This window comes from Mastigoproctus giganteus, chromosome 3 (genome assembly GCF_048544385.1).
Source record: "Mastigoproctus giganteus isolate SK-2022 chromosome 3, ASM4854438v1, whole genome shotgun sequence".
NCBI classification, from domain to species: domain Eukaryota; kingdom Metazoa; phylum Arthropoda; class Arachnida; order Uropygi; family Thelyphonidae; genus Mastigoproctus; species Mastigoproctus giganteus.
This window is the reverse complement of record NC_143577.1, coordinates 111974263-111996576: the sequence shown is the minus strand read 5'-3', so window position 1 is coordinate 111996576 and position 22314 is coordinate 111974263. Positions and strand designations below refer to the sequence as shown.

At 35.1% G+C, this 22314-nt stretch overlaps 1 protein-coding gene across 1 annotated transcript in view; it reads right to left on the bottom strand.

Annotated features, from left to right (window-relative positions):
- Positions 1 to 10698: 10698 nt before the first annotated feature.
- The window catches only part of LOC150088225 (uncharacterized), a 691583-nt gene continuing 679967 nt past the window's right edge, over positions 10699 to 22314 (bottom strand). Inside the window, exons 23-24 of the mRNA XM_090369395.1 lie at positions 21330 to 21501; positions 10699 to 12885 (exon numbers count right to left, since the gene is read on the bottom strand). Coding sequence (XP_090225521.1) covers positions 11165 to 12885; positions 21330 to 21501 — 1893 coding nt within the window. The 3' untranslated portion in view covers positions 10699 to 11164. The remainder of the gene's footprint in view (positions 12886 to 21329; positions 21502 to 22314) is intronic.

Sequence of the window (22314 nt, the reverse complement as noted above, 5' to 3'; positions counted from 1 at the left end):
TCGTACGTGCACAGAACAAAGTTTAATGAGAACAAGGAGTGGCCAAATAACAGTTAGTTTCTCCTGCCGGAGTAATTATTTTGATGCTATCACCAATGGAGGTTATACTTTCGCTGCTTGGACCTATAATTTTCACTTTACAGGCCCAATTCCAATCTTTTTACCCATCCTTAGCTTAAACGAGTGGAATTAAGGAAAGACAGGCCAACTTTGCTTACAATATCAGTGTTTTGTTCAACCCTCTTTACCCATAATACACAACGTATTATTTGAGTAATTGTTTTTCCCTTTGGGCCTCTAAAAACGATTTCTTGCTACTAAACTAATAGCTTTGTTGCTAAATGAGTTCACTTCCGAAAGAAACCATATAGCTTTTCAAAGTACTTAACAATGGTACGTTTCAAGTGAGTAGTTTGTGTGATCCTAAATGCTGTTTTTGCTTTATTCCATGAGTCACATATGTTAACAAATACTAGAGGGAAAATAACTTACAAGGTGTATGAGATGAATTCTCGAATGCCGCAATATCTTGGATACTGATCTGGTCGGGTCTTGTGTGTTTTTCATTGTCATTTCGTCTTGCTGTGAGGTTTAATGATTGCTGTTAATTGACAGGCATTATATTTATTGTTAAGATTTAGCGACATTCCTTCTCAAAAAGTTTGGCAGTAACCAAATTATTTAGATACAATTTCTCTTACAAATAGTTTGAATATCAAAGTGCATCCTCTTCCCTATTGTGTCTTTAAGAACACATCGAGCGTGATGAAAAAATTCCTCCTATCATTAATCACATTGGCCGCGCTTCCTCCAAAACAAGTAATTATGCTGCATGGTTTTCAAGTTTTTAGATCGCTACTGACGAACAGGTGCAAACCCTGATATCCCCTCTCCCCTTACATGTGAAAGATGTGAATCACTAATATTAGATGTTTTGACTTGGGTATAAATATACATAACATTAAAATTGTATTAGCATAATTTTCTATGAAAAATGTTGTTTGAAGTTTTACTGGAAGTCAAAATAATTCTTGCGTTTTCTGATTTGATGTGTCCCGCAGCACAGAGTAAGCGCTTCTCTTACTGTTTGTGCTGCGGTCTCTATGTCAGTCTACCAGTATTGTATCGAAATATAATAGGCGGAGTAATATGGCCTTAGTTGCTAATCCTAAAAACCAAACAACAACAGTAATATAGGAAATAATGAAATAGAACCCCAGCCAACCTTAAAGCTTCAGAACACAGTTTTCAGACCAAGCGACTCCTCGTTTTGATTTGCCTTAGCTGTAGGGAATGGAGTAGAATTGTTTTATTTTTAAAGTACGTTTGCGTTTTCAGGCGCTTTAGGTAAAGGACCTGTTGTCTTCACTACGCCCATCCGCGTGTAATAACCCGACTCCCAGGATCAAATTTTCATTCGGAAATGTCCGAATCGTTTGGAATAAAAATTAACATCTGTAATTGGATTCTTGAATGTCGAAGGAATGAGAAAATTCACTAACTTGTTCTAATTACCAAGATGATGGGATGAGGAAGATATAATAAGAAATTACACATTACCTGCACTACAATCAGCATGTCTGTCTGGCTGGCAGAACAAAAAAAAAGTATTCAGCTTTAATGGAATGGGGTTTCATTACAGTTTTAGTCGTGAAATGGAAAAGAACTTGCATGATATGAAACAATAACAAAAGTTATAAGGTGTTCTTAAACATATACAGGCCTAAGTAGATACTGCTGTGAGAATATTTGTATTATGAAGAATGCAATTCAAAATAAGTGATTAGTAAATTTGAGCTGGGATCATCCACCATGTTTAAGGCAGTTTTTTTTTTTTTTTAACTAACAGATAGCATTTCTCTAATCATTTCAATAAGTCAGTCAGCATCTTGATTCCATCATGCTTTTTTGTATCGTGTATTTCTTCATGCAGTTTTTTGCCAAGTTCAGTACTCGGATCTGATGGAAAAAGAACTGAATACAAATATAGTGTTTCCTGCATTTCTTTAATTTTTGATAGAGCTTTGGTTTCAGCTTCAATTTCATGTGTCCCTGCTGTAAGATAAACTTTATTTTTGATAACAAGATTGACACTTAAGATATTATTTGTTCACATTACCCAATATAGTCAGCATGAATAAAATTTTAGTTCATTATGTTTTTTTAATGCTAATTTAAAAAATTTTCTCTGGCTCTGTATGTTTTCTAATTGTGGGTGGACAAAAATTACTTTTCATGATTTTCAGACTGTTTGTTTTTTCATTAAGCCCAATGTTAATATGGAGGAAGGCAAAAAATTCTCCATCTCTTACCTTTGTTAATACTCCCTCCCTCAATATGTGGCCAATCCGATTTTCTCATAACCCTTTCAAGCTTAACACCCTAAAAGATCAAAGTTGAAACATGAGCGCCTTTCTTGGTGCTCATGTTTCAACCCCATAAAGCATGATACTCTGTACAAAGCATTTAACCCCTTCCTTAAACTCAATATCAATTTTCCGTTTTTCTACTTTACTTTCCTGACTACTACTCCCATCACCTATTCTCAGACTACCAAGTTATCTTTATATATCACCTAGTGAATTCAAAGACATTAAACACTTTTTATAATAAAAATATCATTACAAAGCGACAGGCATACAGTGAAAGATCTGACGTTTTTATGACTAGACTTCATATCATTTAAAATCTATTAAATTGTTTGTCACTTGCTGTGAAAGGGTTACACTGTGTAACTTGTAAATGGAATCATGGATCTGGGTTACATAACTGACATTTATCTAGGATATTATCTATCCATGATGACAAAAAAAGATAGTAAATATTTAATGTACTTGCATTTAGTCTTCCAGAATATAAAGTTAGAGACTAGACAAAGAATTATATTTCTTTATCATTATTTTATATAGGATTTTCAAAGTAATTATCTGAACAGCTTTAATTACTGTATATTTAGAGCTACCTTTATTGTAATACAGTAAGCAAGAAAATTTTGCAAATTGGCATTCACCACAAGGTTTGACATTTGATAATCCGTAAGTGAAAATTGTAATACTTTTTATCCAGGTAAAATCTGAAAGATGCATACTAATCACTTTCCTTTGACAGAAATATATTTATTTCAACTTGCAGTATTGAAATAAGCTCCAGTAGTCCACTTCAAAAGCTATATTTTTGCATCAGCAGTTATAACTCTTAACTACTTTGCCAACAGAGGAACCTTTTTCATGATGTTTCATCACTCAATTTACTGTGTTCAAATGAAAGTGACCACATCCAAGCAATAAAATGAATAGTATTAATGGGCACCCAAAACTGCAACAATAAGGGAAATGAAGTCCATGTGTTGAACTCTGCAAGAACTGTACACAGCACTAATTGGTTCAATGAACATTTTGCTGAAACTGTTTTGTACGAGTAAACTTCTACTTCAGGGTAGAAGATGAAAATACTAGAAATCCTTATTGATAGACTTGAATTTAGAAATATTTGCCGAAAACTGACAGTGGATGCAGGAATTTCTTAACTATATTTTTATTAAAAATATTAATAAAGCATATATTAATCTTAAATTTACTGTAATATAAATTTTCATTCGGAATAAGTGATGTGCAAAATGGTTGATTCACACCTTGTTCTGATGCAAGGAAACACTATACATTTTCCATAGTAACTATTCTATTACAGTGATATACAACATATTACCCAAAAGTAAATTTCTTGATCAAGCACTAATTTTTCTTTTGTACCTTTGGAAATCTACTCCTCCCACAGGCATGTAGTTGGCAAATTTTACTTGTCTAAGCTATTCCATATAAGGACAATTAATGCTGGTTATGATTCTGTGTGACTTCTTCATACTGTGTTTGATGGTACTATGACTTAATTCTTTTTATCTGGGTTTCAACTCATCCAGAGTATGGATATTAACCATTCTTGAAATCATGAAACTAATTGCTTAATGTTAAGGGCAAGAGGATGCCTGCTCCGAAGAATGTCCGTTTACATGTTTTAGCATTGAAAATATACTCCTTTCTTCCCCCCCCACCAGTGTGTTTGGTTGCAAGTTTACATCTAAAAATTTAGTAAATTCTAGAATGTAATTTTCTTTTCCCCATTAAAGTGTTTATAACTTCATCATAATAGTTACCCAGACTGGTAAGAACTCTTCTTTCAGAAGAAATCCAAGTTTGTAGACCAGGAATGGATGATATTATAGGCATGCTGGGAGTATATTGTCCACTCCTGTGACATGAGATTCTTTTCAGTTGCATATTAACAGTTGTACCTGTTAAATTCTTAAACATTATTGCCAAAAAAAAAATGGATTTGAAGATTCTCACTTTGAATAAAACACTATTGCTGAGCTTTCTCAATACAAAGTCCTATATCTACTTCTAAATACATCTTTCCTTGAGCCTGTGGACCAAAGTGTAACACACAGCAATTGTCTTTTAAAGCTTATTGTTTAAGGACACCATTTAAGAAGTTCATTGCAGCTACTGAGATGTCAATAAGGACTGCTTGCATACTGTTTAGCAGAAGCTTCTCTCAGATTTTATTCTTGATTTTAAAGATTAAAACGATCAGAGTAACCCACAAGAATCAAAGAACATTGTGTTGGATTTGGTGGAGAGTGAGGGTGTTGAAGAGCTACTTGATTCCCATTGTGAAGACCTCTCTACAGCTAAGATGAAGTTTAGGGTGCAGTCCCACAGAGCTTTCCACTTTTTTTCTTCTATCCTGAGGAAAGTTGAAGCTCTTAGAAGATAATGATTACAATGCAATGTTCATGGAATTAGGTCTTATTTGGCATCCGATGAAACAGCTTCTTTTCAAAAAAAGAAAAATGGCAAAGCAGCAAAAAATAGTATTTTTTTTAAAGTCAGAAGACAATGAATTACAGCCATCCACTTAACTATTTGTTTTAAGTCTGCAACTGCACCTGAAAGTGATGGCAACCCTCTGCTCCTGTCTTTCTAACTCAGAAACCTCAAAGAATTTAACATGTTTATCCTTTGTGTTAACTATTATATTTGTTTTAATTTTGAGTGTATTTTTTATCTTCCCCAACCCTAATTTTTCCATAAGCCCTGTTTATTGTGTAAGTTTCTAGTGTTATAGCAGAAACAATTGTATCACAAAATGAGAATAATCTATAGTCCTTTAAAGACCAATCACAATCCATGCAGGTTGAAGTTCTTATTTACTCCCTCTCCAAGAGGTAAATTAAAGGCAATCACACTTGCTTGCCTATTCTAGTTACCAGAACAGATTTTTACCATTACAAGGTGATGTCATCAATCCTAAGCTCAGAATTCTTTTCACATTTCTTTTAAATGCAAACTTGACAACTGCACAAAAACTTTTTCATCAGGAAAAGTGTGCTTCATTTTTATATGCTATTTAAAGGATTGCAGATATTTTGCTGTTCTTATTACACAGTCAGCTTCACACACTGAGTTTTAGTTTGTGAAGATGATGAGCCAACAGTACATTATGTGAAGTATAAGAGTATAAATTGTGGGGTGTGCCCAGAAAGGTTAATAATGTGGTATCAAAGTGTGATTTATCTCAAATTTCAAGAGGCCACAAGAATGTATGTAGGGTAGTTATGTATAAGCCAAATATCATGCAATATGACATTTGAAGTGTTTCCCAAATTTCATGAACTCTAGAACACTGACAGGTGCTATTGTATATAATCTTTGCTACACAATGGTTTGTTGTGATAGGTGTGGAGAATGCTTCCTGTCTATATTGTCCCTATCATAAAGTTTAGTGGAGGAATCTTATTATATGGGTTTGGTTCATGCTGTCCATAATGACAACATTCTTCCAGTTCTCTGGAAGATTCTTTATATGTGGGCATGAATATCAAAAATAGCTCTGTTACTATGTACAGTAAGTTGGCATCCTTGGGAATTAAGCCGAGAGATTAGAAGTCAGGGTAATCCTTAATAGAGATATGTGAATTTGTCTATAAATCTGAGTGTTGTTGAAGATAAGGATAGGAGCAGATGAATCCTTTTCACAAGGTATAAGAGAACTGAGATTAGGAGGATTGAAATGAACTTAGTTAATTTCAATTACCTGGAGATCAGCATTTAAGGAATTGATAGTGGATATTTGAGAAGTTGAAGCTTCAGTTATGGGGTGTGCCCAGAAAGGTAAATGAGTTTGAGAAATCTTTTTTAGGACAAGGTTTCTCAAAATGGAAAGTAGAATGCAATGGGCTATTATCAGCAAGCTATGGATACAATTTCCAGTCAATGGAAGGTCATTACTTCAGAAAACAGTAATCCCAAATAACTTATTCACTTGGTGGAGTTCAACTAAACCCAGTATTGGAGGAAAGGGACTTGGGTGTTACGATACGGTCAGACATGAAATTCTCTGAGCATTGTAAACAGGCCCATGGTGTCCTATCGATGATCTATCGAACTTTTGCAAGTAGAGATAGGGACGTGATAATCCCATTATATAAGGCCTATGTTAGACCACACTTGGAATACTGTGTTCAAGTATGGAGACCGCACCTAAAGAAAGACATCGAGCTTCTTGAAAGGGTGCAAAGAAGGGTAACTCGCCTGGTGAGATCGGCAAAAGGGCGTCCGTATGAAGAAAGACTTCGAATATGTGGGTTGCAGAGTTTGGAAACTAGACACCTTAGGGGAGATTTGATTGAGGTGTTTAAGGCTCTGACAGGCATCAGTAAAATGAATGAGGACAAAATTTTCAAGATTATAAATGATGCTAGAACTAGGGGACATAAATTCAAGTTACGCGGGGAAATGTTTAGATTGGACTGCAGGAAGTTTTATTTTAGCCAGCGAGTTATAAATTACTGGAATAAGTTGCCTTCATGGGTGGTAGAGGCCGACAGTTTGGGGAAATTCAAAGGTCATCTGGATAGTACTTTCGGGTAAGGGAAGCGCATAGGATGATAGGATTAATTTCCTTTTTATTTAATTTTTAATTTCATTTTATTATTTTTATTTATTTATTAATTATTATTATTATTTATTTATTTAATTTTTGTTTTTATCATTGTTTTGTTCGGATTTTTTTTTTTTTTTTTTTTTTTGGCTGGTGCAGCATAAGCCATAGGCTTATGCTGCACCATACGGCCGTTACTAATAATACTAATAAAAAAAAAACCAACTGCAGTAAGAGAGAAAACTGGAGATGCAGTTATAAAAAAAAACAGTCGGCAGCATGCAAGATGGAAGCTTATTTAGAAGAGCTTTATGCCAAATAGTCAATAGCAACTGCTTGAGTTTCACCAAATTTATCTATAGATGGGTAACATAAGCCAATATATCACCAGTGGATTGACACTGACTAAATCTCTATCAGATGGAAAGTTTCTAGATAGTTTAGGAGTTGGCAGTTAATGGATTTCTCCATTATTTTAAAAAGAGTAGAAGTGTGTGCAATGCAATGATGATTACAGTAAACCCTTGCTCTCGGCCCACCTGCTCAACTTTTCTAGATCCTGTTGCAGCAGCATACTGTCATTAACAACCTTGTCTGCAAACTTGGACATTAAGCCTTATATACTATCAATAAATGCAGACAACAGCAATAGTCCCAACACTGAATGCTGGGGGAACCACTAATAACATTAGTCCATAAAGAGCAGTATCCATTGATTACCACTATCTTCTCCCACTCAACCATCTGTTTATCCATAGCAGCAATTTGCCTCCAATGCCACACTGCTCCAATTTGTGCAGCAGTTTTTCATGTGCAACAGTATCAATATTTTTTGCATCAAGTTCCTTTGTGACCACATCATAGTATCCAATAAAATTGGTCAGAGAAGACCTCCTTAACAAACCCATGCTGTGTCCGAGCTATAACTGAAGTCTTGTTAGATAATCCTGCTTTAAAAAGTGCCTCTATTAATTTCCCTGGAACAGAAGTTAAACTAACAGGTCTGTAATTACCTGTCTCCTTTTGATCCTCCTTTGTGGATTGGGGTTGCATTTGCATATCTCCAGACCATGGGTACCTCCCCTGATTTCAAGGAAGCTCTCATAATTATGACTAAGGGTTTGCTTACTTCCTTTGCTGCATCCTTTAATATAACTGGATAGATTCCATCCACCCCAGGTGCCTTTCTTATGTTTATCTTCAACAATTTCTACTTCACTTTATTCAGTTATTACAAGATTATCTAGCTTACTGCCAGAGTTTAATACAAGTCTGGAATTCCCCTCCCTGAATAACTCGTCATGTGTGAATGTAGATGCAAAATATTAATTTAGTTTCTTAGCTACCTGAGCAGGTTCATGAACACTTCAACCATTGATATCAAGTGGACCAATCTGATTCATCCCCTTCCTTCTAGAGTTTACATAAGTAAAGAACTCTTTGCATCCTTTACCAAAGATTTCTCGTAATCTGCATAACCTTCATTGTGATTTGGTTACAGACCAGCTTATATCTATCATAGGCTTCCATGTCACCTGCTAATTTATATGTATTCCATGCATTTTTCTTCTTTGCCACGTTTAATTAGTTCATCTGACATCCATTTATGTCTAAACCTTGAACAATATTTCTTAGTTGGTATGAAAAGCCTAGCACCTTCCAAGATTAATTCTTTGAGTGCTTCCCATTTTGAATTTGCTGTTGGTAACATTATCACCACCCCCTGTATAGAATTTAAATACTTTCTCAGACCACGGTAGTTACCTTTTTACAAAAGCAAAAACCCTTCCCTTTGCCTCTGAGTAAATCCCACTTCAGCACACTGATCACTGCCACAGAAAACAATTATTCAATAAATCTGCAAAAGCCTTGCTAGTGTGTGAGTGACCACCCCACAAATTAATAAATCAGAGAGCAACCATTCCCATTAGTTTGAGCCTTTTGCTTTGCTGCTCTGGTCTGAGTCATGATTTCTATTCAATTTCAAATAAAATACCAATACAAAATATAATTCTAAACTTATATCCCAATGCAGTTATGAGATATATGTATTTCGGTACTGAGTACGTTATATGACTCTTATCTCCTGTCAAGTTATTTAATAAGTTTAGTAAATTTTACTGATTAATTGATACTACTATACTGGGTATCTTGGTTCTGTGGAAGTTTAGCTAATGCTTGTCATGTTGCTGTTTATGAAGAAGACTAACCATATATTGTTGTTCTCAAGGTATGTCACCAGCTACATAGAGCCATAATTTGGAAGAGGAGGTTGCACCATTAGAAAGTTTACTGAATAATGTATAGTGCTAACAGAAAGAAATGTCTTCTTAAAGACAAATTTGACCATTGATGTGAGTACTAGGTTGGTAAAAGATGCCAGACTTAATAGTTTCCAGTATTAGGTTAGGTTTTTTTTTTTTAACCTTGGGAATATCAAAAAGTGTTTACCGTGACCTTATTCTATGAATATGTTTTATTAACGGTATTGCTTGATTCCAGAAGTTTCGGTTGTGACAGTGTCATCATGGATGAAGTTGAATATAACAGTATGAAATTCCTATTTCTGCAAGGCGAAGAGATTATCAAACAAATATGGAATGCTCAAAAAAGGTTTTTTTGTTACACCAGCCCACACTGCGTTCTCAGCCACTTAGCTTGCTGTATTGTGACACATCTGGGTAGTTGGAAAAGGGCTTGTATCAAAACGTTTCCATCTGACCTTTGTTCTTTGTCTCGGGAAGTTGATTTGGAACACATTACTCTTCACCCAAAGCAACAATTTCCCACATCTTTTGCAAGTCTCAGTCTCACTTTGCTCTTACACTACCTTCTCAGCCACTGAACTTGCTATCCCTGACTTATTTCTGTGATGGAAGGCATAGTTTCAAGAGCAAAAGCTGGGAGAAATTGTTGCTTTGGGTGAGAAGTAATGTTCCAAATAAACCTCCTGAGACAAAGAACAAAGGTCATATGGAAATGTTTTGATACAGCCCTTTTCCAACTACCCAGATGTGTCGCAATACTTGTGGTCATATAATATGACCTGATATTCCAGATACTGAACGTAAAAATGAAAGTTCAGTGGTTAAACAGTTATTTGTATTTCAGTCTAGTATTTTTCCATAAAAGGGTTAAGTGTATCCATATGGAGTCAAGTGATGTAACCAGATGTTGGTCATTAATTGGGCCCAGTATCAGGACTGTACTTTTTCCAGCAAGTTATCAACGTTTAATTCCAGATATTTTTCCATGTGCTTAACATTCATGTTTGAAATTGATTACAGAGGACCTTTTGGTGGGATAGTGCATGTATTACATCCAAAATAAAGTTGGCTAAGACTGATAGAGAAATCTCTGCTAACAACCATTCTTTAGATTTATTACATGATGAATGTCAGAAAACCTGTTTTTAGGCCAATGTTGTCCAGTTTTATATATATTGGCATAGCAAAGTGATGGTAACTGAATGGAATATTAGAATTCATAAAACTGTGTGATTAAAAGCATCTAGCTATTTACTCTATAAAGAACCAAGATAATTTTTCTCCATATTCAAAAACCTAACATGATCCTGTAATTTTTGAAGACTGTGACACAGAGTTTGGTAATAACATATCTTCTAGAAAAATTGACCTTTTTGCTGATATCATAGCAAAATGGTCTAACTTTTTGTTGTCCTGGAATGTTTTGAGTCAGGAAATTCACACAGATGTTGGCTTTTTTTTTTTTTATTGCCACTGTAATTCTTTGAAAAATTATGCACAGTTAGTAAATATACAAAATGAACAGTATTCAACGTTTGTTCAAATGCTCTCACAGAAAAGTCCATTATGAGATTGCAAAACTTTGGTAGACATCTTTTATATAAATGCTAAAAACTGCACACACAGCCTCTATGCTCTCATAGAGATATGTGACATCAGTTTTTGTGACCAATTTAGATACAAAATTAACACTAAGCAAACTACAATTGAGTAGTGTTCAATTTTAATGGCAACTGCACTGCATTAAAGGTATTTTTTAATTTGTTACTTTTTACAATGTTGAGAGCTACTGATTTTCAAAAGTAAACACTATGGCATATTTATACAGCATTGATGAAATATTTACAATCTATAAGAATAGAAAATATATACAAAATCAAATGTTATGAAGTTTAAACTATACATAAAACAATGTAGCTAAAGAGAGGGATTTGGGTGGGCAGAAAGTAGTTCATGACTTAGACAAAAGATTCTTCTCCACTGTTCTTACTTTCCAGTGAATTAGTTCTATCAACTTCATCCCTTTCTGAACACAGATTGCTACATTTTGATTCAATATGATACAAAGTAAGGTCCTGTTTACTTTGCTGAGGAGAACTAAAAATAGTTCTCAGTTGGGCTACACTCCAGCTGATTTCCTTGCGTAAATCTTCTGGAAGTTCCTCTTTCTGAACTTGCAATTTTGTGGTACCTTTCTGTCCATGTCCCCGAGTTTGAGCAATCTGAGCTTCAGTTACATGAACAGGAGGCAGCTGCCGTAACCTGGAAGAATGTCCTTCACTTTGCAAACACACTGCACCACTTCTTGTATTTGGTGAATTTCTAACAACATCTTTATTATTAGAAACTTTTGCTGGCACAGCATAATGGGTTTCTTTAGATCCCTCTACCTGTTGATACCTCTGCACAGATTTTTCATACAGTTCACAAACTTTTGCCACAAACTTAGTTTGTGCTTGATTGGGTATATTTTTTGGAGGAGATGTTTGCAACTGGTGAATAATCGTCCTCCTGTTAAGTGCTTCTTGATAACTGGGTGGTTCTAAGCGTTTGTTATTTGGCGAATACAGAGTCCTTCCAGAGCACTTATTTGATCCCTGAGAAGTTTGAGATCTACAAGATCCTCTCAACCTTTGTGACTCATGAGAACCTGAAAGTTGTGAATGGGCACTGGAGTCGGAAGAAGAGCTACACACACTGCTTACACGTGGGGATGTATGATACATGTTATATAGATCACTATGTGAATAAGATATATCCTGCACACGAGAGTTGCTACGTGATACATGTGGGGTACTCTCCTCACTTGATACTAATGACAGATCACTAGACTCACAAGTTTGTTCAAGTTCATCAATTTTTGAGGCAGACTGGCTACGCTTCCAATCAGTACTGCCCCTTGTCTGTGACGCAAACCACACTGCATTACGATCAGGAGATGGGGATGATTTTTTATTTAAAGAGCCCTGAGATGATACTTGGTGAAAAGATGGTGTGTCACATGAAATGAAGCAATGCTGTCTGTCTGACAAAGCACCTATTAGGTGAAGGCTCTCTTCTGAAGTACTTCGTCGCAGAACTACATTGGACATTTCTTCAAGGGGTTCAACCTCTGACATTGCTGATCTTTCAGAACTAGTCCTTTCACGGGCCTCTCTTCTAGTATTATTTTTGGGTAATAGTGATCCTGACCTATGTAACAAGTCTTGCCGCATGCTATAGCCATATGACTTAGAATGATGAAGGGGAACATGATCATCTTCATATGTATCACCATGAGTAGGAAATGACTGAGAATGACAAACATTTAGAGGAGGCTTACAGTGTTCCATGCCATGCCTTTTTTTGCGAACAACATCATGACATGAACCATCAATACTTATTCCTGCATTTCTTGCATACACACTGAAAGTTTCCAATCCTGCAGAATCTAAATGAGGAACACTTTTGGTTATTGCTGATCCACTAGACTTGCGTATGTCCCCACTACTGGAAGCTTCACTTTCAATGTCTTCTTCGGGAGCATAAAGTTGTGTATCACTTAGTGTCAAACCTGAATCTCTACTCAAGTTAGTTAAGGACATTTTATTTTTGCATGGTAGCTTGGGACTCTGCTCACTCTCATCCATAAAATCACGATCTAAGCTATCAATAGATGAATCATCTCTGCGATAACCACCTACATAAAAAGAAATATGCAATATTATTATCTGTTTATTTAGGAAGGTGTACAAAAATTTGGAAAATGCAGTATACAGATCTTTAAAATAATATTAATTAGATAATTATACTTACTAAATAGCGAGTAACAATTCATTCCAATATTAAATTGATATATATATACAGGTTGACATTAAATTTCTGGATATAAATTAAGTGCAGTTTTTATGGTGGTGATTTGGGTCTATGGGGATGGTATTACATGACAACATTCCTTTTGGGAGTGAGATAATATCAGGCTTAGCAAGTGTGGAGAAGTTTTTTTTTTAAGAACAGTGAGCTTCCAGGAAGTCATGCCTACATTGACTAGAAGAATAGATTTCAAGATAATGAATAGGTTCCCTCCCAGCCAGTTAAGCCACTGCAGAATAGAATACTCCATGGTAAGGAATTTGTTACACTAAGGTGTAGGGGTGAGACATCTATTAATATTTTGACCTTTCAGTTTATTGTTGTTCTTTAAAATTCAAGTCGGTATGCAATGAAACTTTTGGAATTGTCTTACTATAACTAGATATCATTCCTGATAGTCACGTGGGCTGACTTGGCATTATTTAGTTTGAGTACAGCTAGCTGTAGGTTGTCTATTAACTGCTGAATTTGCCTGAAGATTTGATTATTGCTCTCTTGAAATAATAAAGAATTTTGGGTTTGTTGCAAAGAGGGTGATTGACATTGGCACACCCCCTCATTGCATAGATCCATTGGCTATAATTAACTGTCTCTACTGTAATAAAAATTATAAGATGCTGACTATTTGGTTTGATGTCTTGTCACATTCTTTTTTTATATTAAATCTGCCTTTGATACTGTCTTCATTCCTGCTCTTAATATACATTCTAAAAGAAGGTCCAGTTGAGCTCTGTCATTAAGGGCTTTTTGTGCATGGAAGAGAGGATCAATGAGCAAAACAGTGCTGAATCACTGGGTGTATAAGTTTTTCAATAAAGTGCATCCTATGAAGATTGGTCTTGGGTTTCAAATTTTAGGGACTGGTTTGACAAATTAAGATTTCCAGAGTTTAGGAATGGTGCCTGCCTTTAGGAGATGTACCCCAAACACACCTTAACCATAAACAATGGAAAGCCATCAGATCCAGTTGTTGCCTTTTATAATGCTGATGAGCTTAGAGATAATATCATTATGACCAAAAGATTTTTCCATCCATATTAAAATGTTTGTTGCAATTCAAGGAAATTCTCCAGGATGATGTGTTGCTGCTCTCTCTTTTAACAGTTTCTTGGCCTGTACTACACTCAATCTTACCCATTTTCTATATGCTCTCTACTTACATCTAAAGGCTGATTTCATTGGAATAGAGAAAGAACTGGGAAGGTTGCAGAAGACAAGGTCTAAAGCTTCACCTGCTTTTGTTGGTGGTGTTATAAACTTTGTCACTCTTTGAAGTCCAAAGAATTCAAGGTTAACATTGTCTTGCAGAGATTGGGACTGGTATATTGAGCAGGGGCAAGGCTCAAAACTAATCAGGTGAGGAGGGAGGTAGACCAAACACTTATATTCTAGGTTCAACACAGTATGAACCAGAGCTGTAATGCTCAGTGTTTGTAAAATAATAAGAGTTTACCTCAATGTAGTACGTAGAACACTTCTGTATGATTCTCTCCAGAAATTAAAAGAAATAGTTTTGCAATTTTTTTTTTTTTTTTTGGGTTAAACTATTTGTTACTCTAATGCAAGTTTTTAATTTCTGGAGAGTATCATATGGAAGCATTTTTTACATACTATATTGAGCTAAACTCGTTATTATTTTACACAACGCTTGGAATAATATCTGGATGCACCCTCCTCTTCCCTTACTTTTGTAAGGAATAGCTTGAAGTAGAATATCAATGTGTCCATCACTAGATAGACAGGATTCTGTTAAACAGATTAGGTCAGTTTCTCTGAGAGATGAAAGAATAGAACTTATTTGATAAACTCCTGACATATTGTATTTGCACAGAGTTTGGTTCAGGACCAGCCATTTGTTGGTTTGGGGGGTTGTATCTATGTGTTGCCAAAGGATATTTTTACTTAAAAGGCTTACCCATTTCTTCTGGTTCTCAACTTCCATCAAGAATAGGGTTTTGATACTTTCTGCTTTTGTCTCTAGACCAAGACTGGATATAAAGACCTTTCTTTGGTGCAAAACAACAGATGCATTTGGAGACTCCAGGGTTAGAAGCATTAATTGGTTGCTTTAGGTTTTCTTCAAGAAGTGTTGGAAAGGATGGTCTGGTATTGGTCCTATAAATGAAAGTGAAGTTGGAATAGCAACAAGTAAGCCTCTTTCAAGTGATGTAGATGTGCTGTTTTGGGATAATAAATGTTCATTTTCTATAGTTTCTTGCAGTGGCAGCAACACAACTCCCTAAATATTTGTGTTGAGAGGTAGGATATTCATCTTTGGAAGGAGCATTAGGCTTAGCCATTCTCTGTTGCACAATTGTGGTTTTAATTAGATAAGTCATATGTTTAACAGCTTTATTTCAAAGATTAGATAACCTATACTCCCAGGGTAGGAATATGTTTTCTTCATGAGATGTTCCCCATAGGATTTCAGCATATCCACTCATTCTTAAATTCAAGAATGGAGATTTCTTCAGTAAGTGACAGAGCTATGAACAGTTGTGTGGAATTCATCCAAAGTATGGTCAGGCTGCAGTTTCTCTGATTTTCTACAGCAAGGGGGCTCAAACTTTTGGAAGTTGCAGGCCATACAAGTTTTATATACTGATTTAGGCTCTAATTCAGAAGCAACACCTGAAGGAAAATTTTGTTGAGTAAAAATACTTAAAATCAATTGCAGTGTTGTTCCATGCACTTTACTATAATGTGATTGTTTTAATTTTTCAACTAGAAAATATTACCCTTCAGAATTGGTTCTGAATTTGACTACATGTAATAACTGTTTTGTAAACCTAGGGATTGTTTAAATTTTAAAAGAACAAAACCAACTGCATTTATAAGCAAATTTTATTACAATACAATATGAATGAACGATTCAGTTAATGAGAAAACTGATATTCTACTAATAATTGGAGGCAGTGCTCCAGATGCCAATCATTAATTTTTGACTTGGAGTGCTTCATTCTAGAAAAACATCTGTTTATATAACTACATGCTTCCGAAGAGGTAGAAGATTCTAGGAGCGACATCTTCATCAAAGATGGTTAATTACCATGTTTAGGGTTCTCTCTTGGAACTCAGTCTGGAGCCAAGATTTTGAGGACTGAAAATGAGTTAAATTCTGGTCTTCAAGTTGGCACTTAGAGTTCTAATTTGATGTGATTAAACAGGATATGCACTAGTTGATCTTTTGACTGAAGCTTCAAATGAGAAGAAATGTCTGTAAGGAGGTGGCCAACCCTGCAAGAGTCATTTTCATAACTTCCAGAATGTCTGTTCCTTGAAAGGAACATAAAGCCAACTGAGCTGTAACAGTGATTAGAGAAGCTTATCTTTTTGAAGGCACTCCATCAGAAAATGGTTTCAACAACCTCATGGCAATTTTTTGAGCAATGATTTAACTAGTTTTGACATTACTTGCTTTTAAGCTTGAGTACCTGACCCTGGAGACAGTGTCATGTAATAATGTCTTTTCAAATTGGATACCTGATATATTAAAGAAACAAGCATAAATCAGTCCATTTTTTGTTGAAATTCCAAACAACTTCACTGTAAACATGTTTCTTGCTGGTACCTCTTATTACCCTTTTTATATAACAAAGGTGATTAAATTCACTTAGCTTTATTTTACAATGTAATGTTAGTTGTTTAAAGTTTGGAAACACTATATCATAAGATCAAATTCTGAATGATTAAAATATACACCTTGACAGTTGTAGAAAAGTCCAGACTGAAGAATACTTTGATGGTAAACACAAAAATGTAGCAGCACCACCTGTGCACACTCATTGATAAGCTGAGCTTAACTGACAGGTGAAGTTGCTACACTACATTTTGGAAAGAGGCCATTCAGGTACTCTTCCGCAGTAAGCACTGATCACTTTTGATTATGCATGATATTCCCATTGCTCTGGACATGGTTTTCATAAAGGGATCCTCACAGTTCTTAGGCAGCCTGTCATCAATTGCCCTGTAGACAAATCTTCAGCTTATTCCAAGTGGTTTCAGAAGTTTGTAGGTGTATCATGTCCTTTTTATCTCCCCATTTCATTTTTGTGGCAGTACTGTGTATATCCACTTTTTTTTTTTTCAGATATCTGCATTTGTAGAATGTCTCCCCTTCCATGATTAAGCAAAATAAATAATATATATATCCCAAAATGGTTGCAGGCAGAGACCCAATAATAGTCAACACAGCACTTAGCTAATATCCAGAAAATAACTGCCAGTGGGAAGGAGCAGCACACGCTTCTTGCTTAGGCCAGGTCCGAGCCCACCACATATCCAGGAACAATATGGCCTTAGTTGCTAATGCTCCTAAATAACTGACAGTGAAAAGTACATGATGATTATCCACAGTTTAAGTGACTGAACTGGATATCACCATTCCTCTCTTGGGGTAACTCAGAAATTTTTTTTTTTTTTTTGGCTCACCAAAAAAGAGAAATAAGTAAAGTTCAGATCTCTTAAATAATTGCTCAAGCAAGATCAGGGGAAAATTTCTCTACCTTATGAGATGTCTTGAAAGGAAACTGACAGTTCATTTTTAACACTTTTTTATTGTACTCATAATAAACAAAAATGTGTATTTGGACACAAAGCCAAAATATTAACTGAAGTGCTTGCATAATTAGACATTTATATAAAACAGGAGGGGAAGCTAGTTCAAGGTACAATACATTAGCTGTAGAAATGAAAAAAAAAATCAACTTATGAATGTATGCAATAAATTGTATTAGCTGTAGTCACCAATAGAAATGACAGACTATCATGGCAAATCAGCACCTAGGAGGCCACTTCTAACACTAATAGACACAGTTGAAGTGTGTAATTTAAACTTTTCACTGCTATGTGTGTATGCATACAGTCTGTCTTTCTTAGTTGCTAATATTGAATTAATTGTTTAAAATTTGTTACAGACCAAATTTATGTTGAAAAAAAGTATGATTAAATTATGTATTATTTGGTTTCACTAGCTTTAATGAACATGACAGGACTCAAATATCAGTGTTTTTCATGCAAAAAAGCAGGCACACTTCCAAAACTTGGATTTACCTTTTCTTGAAGCATCTTATAAATTTGCTTACCAGATTGCCAAGCAAAAGAAGTCCCCACACTATTGGAGTGACTTTAGTAAAGGCATGTGGACTGGAACAGAGAAAAAAACTAGAAGCAGGTCATTGAGGAAATGGCAGCCTCACCATTCCTCTTCAGTATGCAATTGGATGAAACTATAGAAATTTCTCAATGTAGCCAGCTCCTTGTTTTTGTTTGCTATGTGCATGCTGATGCCATCAAAGAAGAATTCTTATTTTGTGAGTCTCTTTGCACTGATGGAGCTCCTGTAATGCTTGATAATACATCTGATTTGGCTACTTTAGTGAAAAAAGAAGCTCCTCAAGTCATCATTGCTTTTTACACAGACTCTCCCAACAACCCTGAAAGAAGATTTTGTCAAGGAACAGAATATGAAGTACTTGTTCAAACAAAGGGCAGAAGTTTCACTTTTTCTGAAAGAAAGAGATATCTGGAAACATGTCATCTTGATGACATGAAAATTGAACCATGGATCAAAAATCCTTTTCTTTCTGAAACTGTATCAAAGATGAACTCATTGACCTTAGGTCAAAAAGCTTTGGAGAATTCTAGTGTTCACTGAAAGAATATCCTCATCTTGTAAAGCAAGCTTTGATACCACTTGTAACAATAAAATCGACTAGATGTCCAACATGACGTGTGTTGCCTTGTCAAATACCACACCATAGTTTAATGTTCTTAAACAACAATCTTCACACTGATATGTCCTTAAAATTTAACTTTCCTATATTTTAAATGTATTATTATTCAATGTGTTAAAAAAGAGACATATGTGTGTTTTTATTTTAGGTATTTAAAAACATTATTCTAAGAAGGTTAAGAATCCCTAATCTACAATATTTAAGGTAAATGATATAGTTTGAATTTTTGTTTTATTAATCAGTCAGTTCCTCTAAATTTCAAAGTCCAGCAACATCCCAATGAACATATTTTCCACCAATTTTAGAGCAGCAGTGCATATCTCATAGTTCATGGCCTTAGTTGCTAATCCTCCTAAAAACCAAATAACTAGAATTTTCCTTTGTTCTTGCACATATCTTAATACTTCATTATTTCTTATTCAACATACTAAAACTTTCTTTGTAGCTTTGGGCTCACTGTCTTGCCTTCAAACATCTTAAAGGTGTGCAATTCAAAATTTCTTTTTAGCTGCAACTCTTACAAGGCTAAGTATGGTAGAGATGTTTTATCTAAAATATTTTTATTAGTAAGTTAAGAAAACCAAGATGTGCAAATTACATACTTTTGTCCTCAACCCCTAGTTCTGAAATTTATACAATCTTCATTAATTTTACTAATCCCTCTAAGGTAGTAGTGACATGTGATACAAGAAAGCAAATGTATGAGCTTATGCAGCATCAGCCAAAAAAAAATTTATTCACCTACAGATGGAAGTTTGTTCCAGCAATTAACCACACATCTGGCCTTTCTTAATTTGAATTTATGCCCCCTTAGGTTCATAATCTGAACAAGTAGAAGGATCCCATTCAAGGCCTTATACACTGCAATTTGCAGAACTTGAGGACCTCTTGTTGCCCTTCTCTATACACACTCAAGTAAATCTACATCCTTCCTAAAATGTGGCCTGCCAGGTCTTTTTCATTTTGTACCACACAGTTGGTACATTTCTCTGGAGTTACTTCTACCCATATGCAGTACTTTGCATTTGTCAAGGTTAAACTTCAGTTACCACTTCTTAGCCCAAATTATCTAGATCCTGTTGCAATAGCACACTGTGATTAACAATCCTGATAACCTTCATTGATGAATATACAAAACAACAGTGGGACTCCACAAAGAGTAGCAACTTACCCTTAATACCATTCTGCTCCAATTTGTACAATAGTCTTCCATGCACAACAGTGTCAAAAGCATTCCTGAAATCCAAATATATGATATCAAAATTATGTTTTGCATCCAGTTCCTTTGTAACAACATCATAATATCCTGTCAGACAAGGTATCTGGGTATTTCCTTATAAAGTGGAATTATGACTTCCCTATTATTACAGGATACCAATAATCTTTCACTAAGTTATTTGCGCATGATTTACCCTTAACATAATCATGCTATGTGTTATTCAAAAGGTCATCTATGTAAATGTTCCTGGATTGCACTCTTTCCCTACCATTAAAGTCTGGCACTTCTCCAGGAACCTTTTCTCACAAGTTTTTGTAATAAATGATCATGACTTGGGTTATCTAAGACTTTCTAACAACCAGTGCACAAAGATCTGATTAGCTTTGTACATTGTTCTATTCACATTCATGAAAAATTGCTTGTACCTGTTGTAGGCTTCATTGCTCTATAACTGTCCCATTATACCTTTTTTCTTAAATGTATGTATTTGCAATATAACAACATCTTCCTCCAATCTGGGGCTTTCCCATTCCATCAGCATTAGTTATCCTAACCAGGAGTTCAAATTAAGCCATTTTATTAACAATACTCTTGACATTAAAAAGATATAATTTTTCTTTTTTTTTTAGATATAAACAACATTCTGATGATAGTAGCCATGCTAAAAGATGACCTTTTTTCATAAAAATGTGTTACCTAAGAAAGAGTACACATATGAACAATAATAGTAGATTATTTTCCCTGGTATACAGTCTGTAGGAAGCTCTTCTGAATCTAACAATACTTCTTTCATATCAGTGCTCAGACAATCATGTTAGACTTCTGCAAATTTGGTTACTATAAGATTTAACTACATGAGTTGCCTCCACTGAAAACTTTAATCAACAAAATGCCACATCAATATCTGGACACTTATTTAGTACATAACCAAATAAATGTCAACCCACACACCTTCCTTTCCATGACAGAAAAAATACATTTGTCCTTCAAGCATAAATACCACTGAAACACATCTCTTCTTTCCCCAATATATGATAAAAGTTCTACTGCCCAGATTACTTTTCTGTTTATTTCAACTGAAACATTTAGATTGCTATAATCACACAATCAATAATTGTTCTCTTAACATATTACAGAAAATCTTTTGCCCCAGCATTCAGTGTGTTTACCAAGATAAGGTATGCTTGGGTACAGGTCTCTAAGAAGAATTCTATTACAAATAAAGTTTTTCTTTGTGTTCTTAGCTAAAAATTGAGACAAATACTGCACAACATGCTCTTAACAAAGGATGTTCACACAGAATAAATTTGTACAAACCTGTTAGATCTTGTAAGCTATGTAGACTGTCTGATTCTTCAGCTCCTGAATCCAATCGTGTGCTTTCTCTATCAGGAAGCTCTCCCAACAACCTCAAGCATTCATCACCAAATATTTCTGCACAGTGATCAATGAGATAACATACAACACTGGGTACTTGCTTAATTACTTCCTGAAATAAAACATATGCATCATGCTATAATTCTGGAAAAGACTACAATCATTTAAATATCACAGAGAATATACATCTATTCCAGTAGCTTAATGCATGAACAAAGAAAACACCACTTCATTTTATTTAGTTATTGGGCCAGCTCCTTCTTTAACCTAAAAATTTGTAGTAGCCAAAATAGAAACATAAATTTCACACTATGGTTTCTCAGCTGATGAAGATTAATCACTGAGACTGAACAAATTAGTTCCAATAACAGCTTAAGATTCTGCTGGGATCAGTCTCAAATACCTACCAGATGAAACTTAGAATGCAGTGACTGTTAAAAAAAACCTTTTTTTTTTTTTTGCACACATTCCCAGCAATTACAATTGTTCTTATATTAAGCCACAGAATTAATTAATAGAAGTTTTCTTAACCTACACAAATGAGCAATGGACACTACAAAATTTCTAAATGTATCTTTTAATACCAGCAGGTCCATGGTTATGGGATATCTGGGGAATTTAGAGGCAATGGCACATTATCACTCTGAAACAGAGTTCACAAACTGGTCATCAGATAGTAGTGAGGGGGCATTGTCAAGGATATGGGTACCTTCTTTGGCTTGGTACAATCCTAACCATATAGCCAACACAGTCAAAGTGAGTGTTCCTTTAGGCACCTCAGATCACAACTAGTTACTGGCAAGGTTTCTTTTTCAAAACTTCTGGTGTCAATGGAATCCTTTATCTAAACCCTGGCTTTTTAATTCTCTTCATACACTAAAGCATTTGTTAATCAGGCTAAGAGTAGAAAAATTGCCAAATCTAT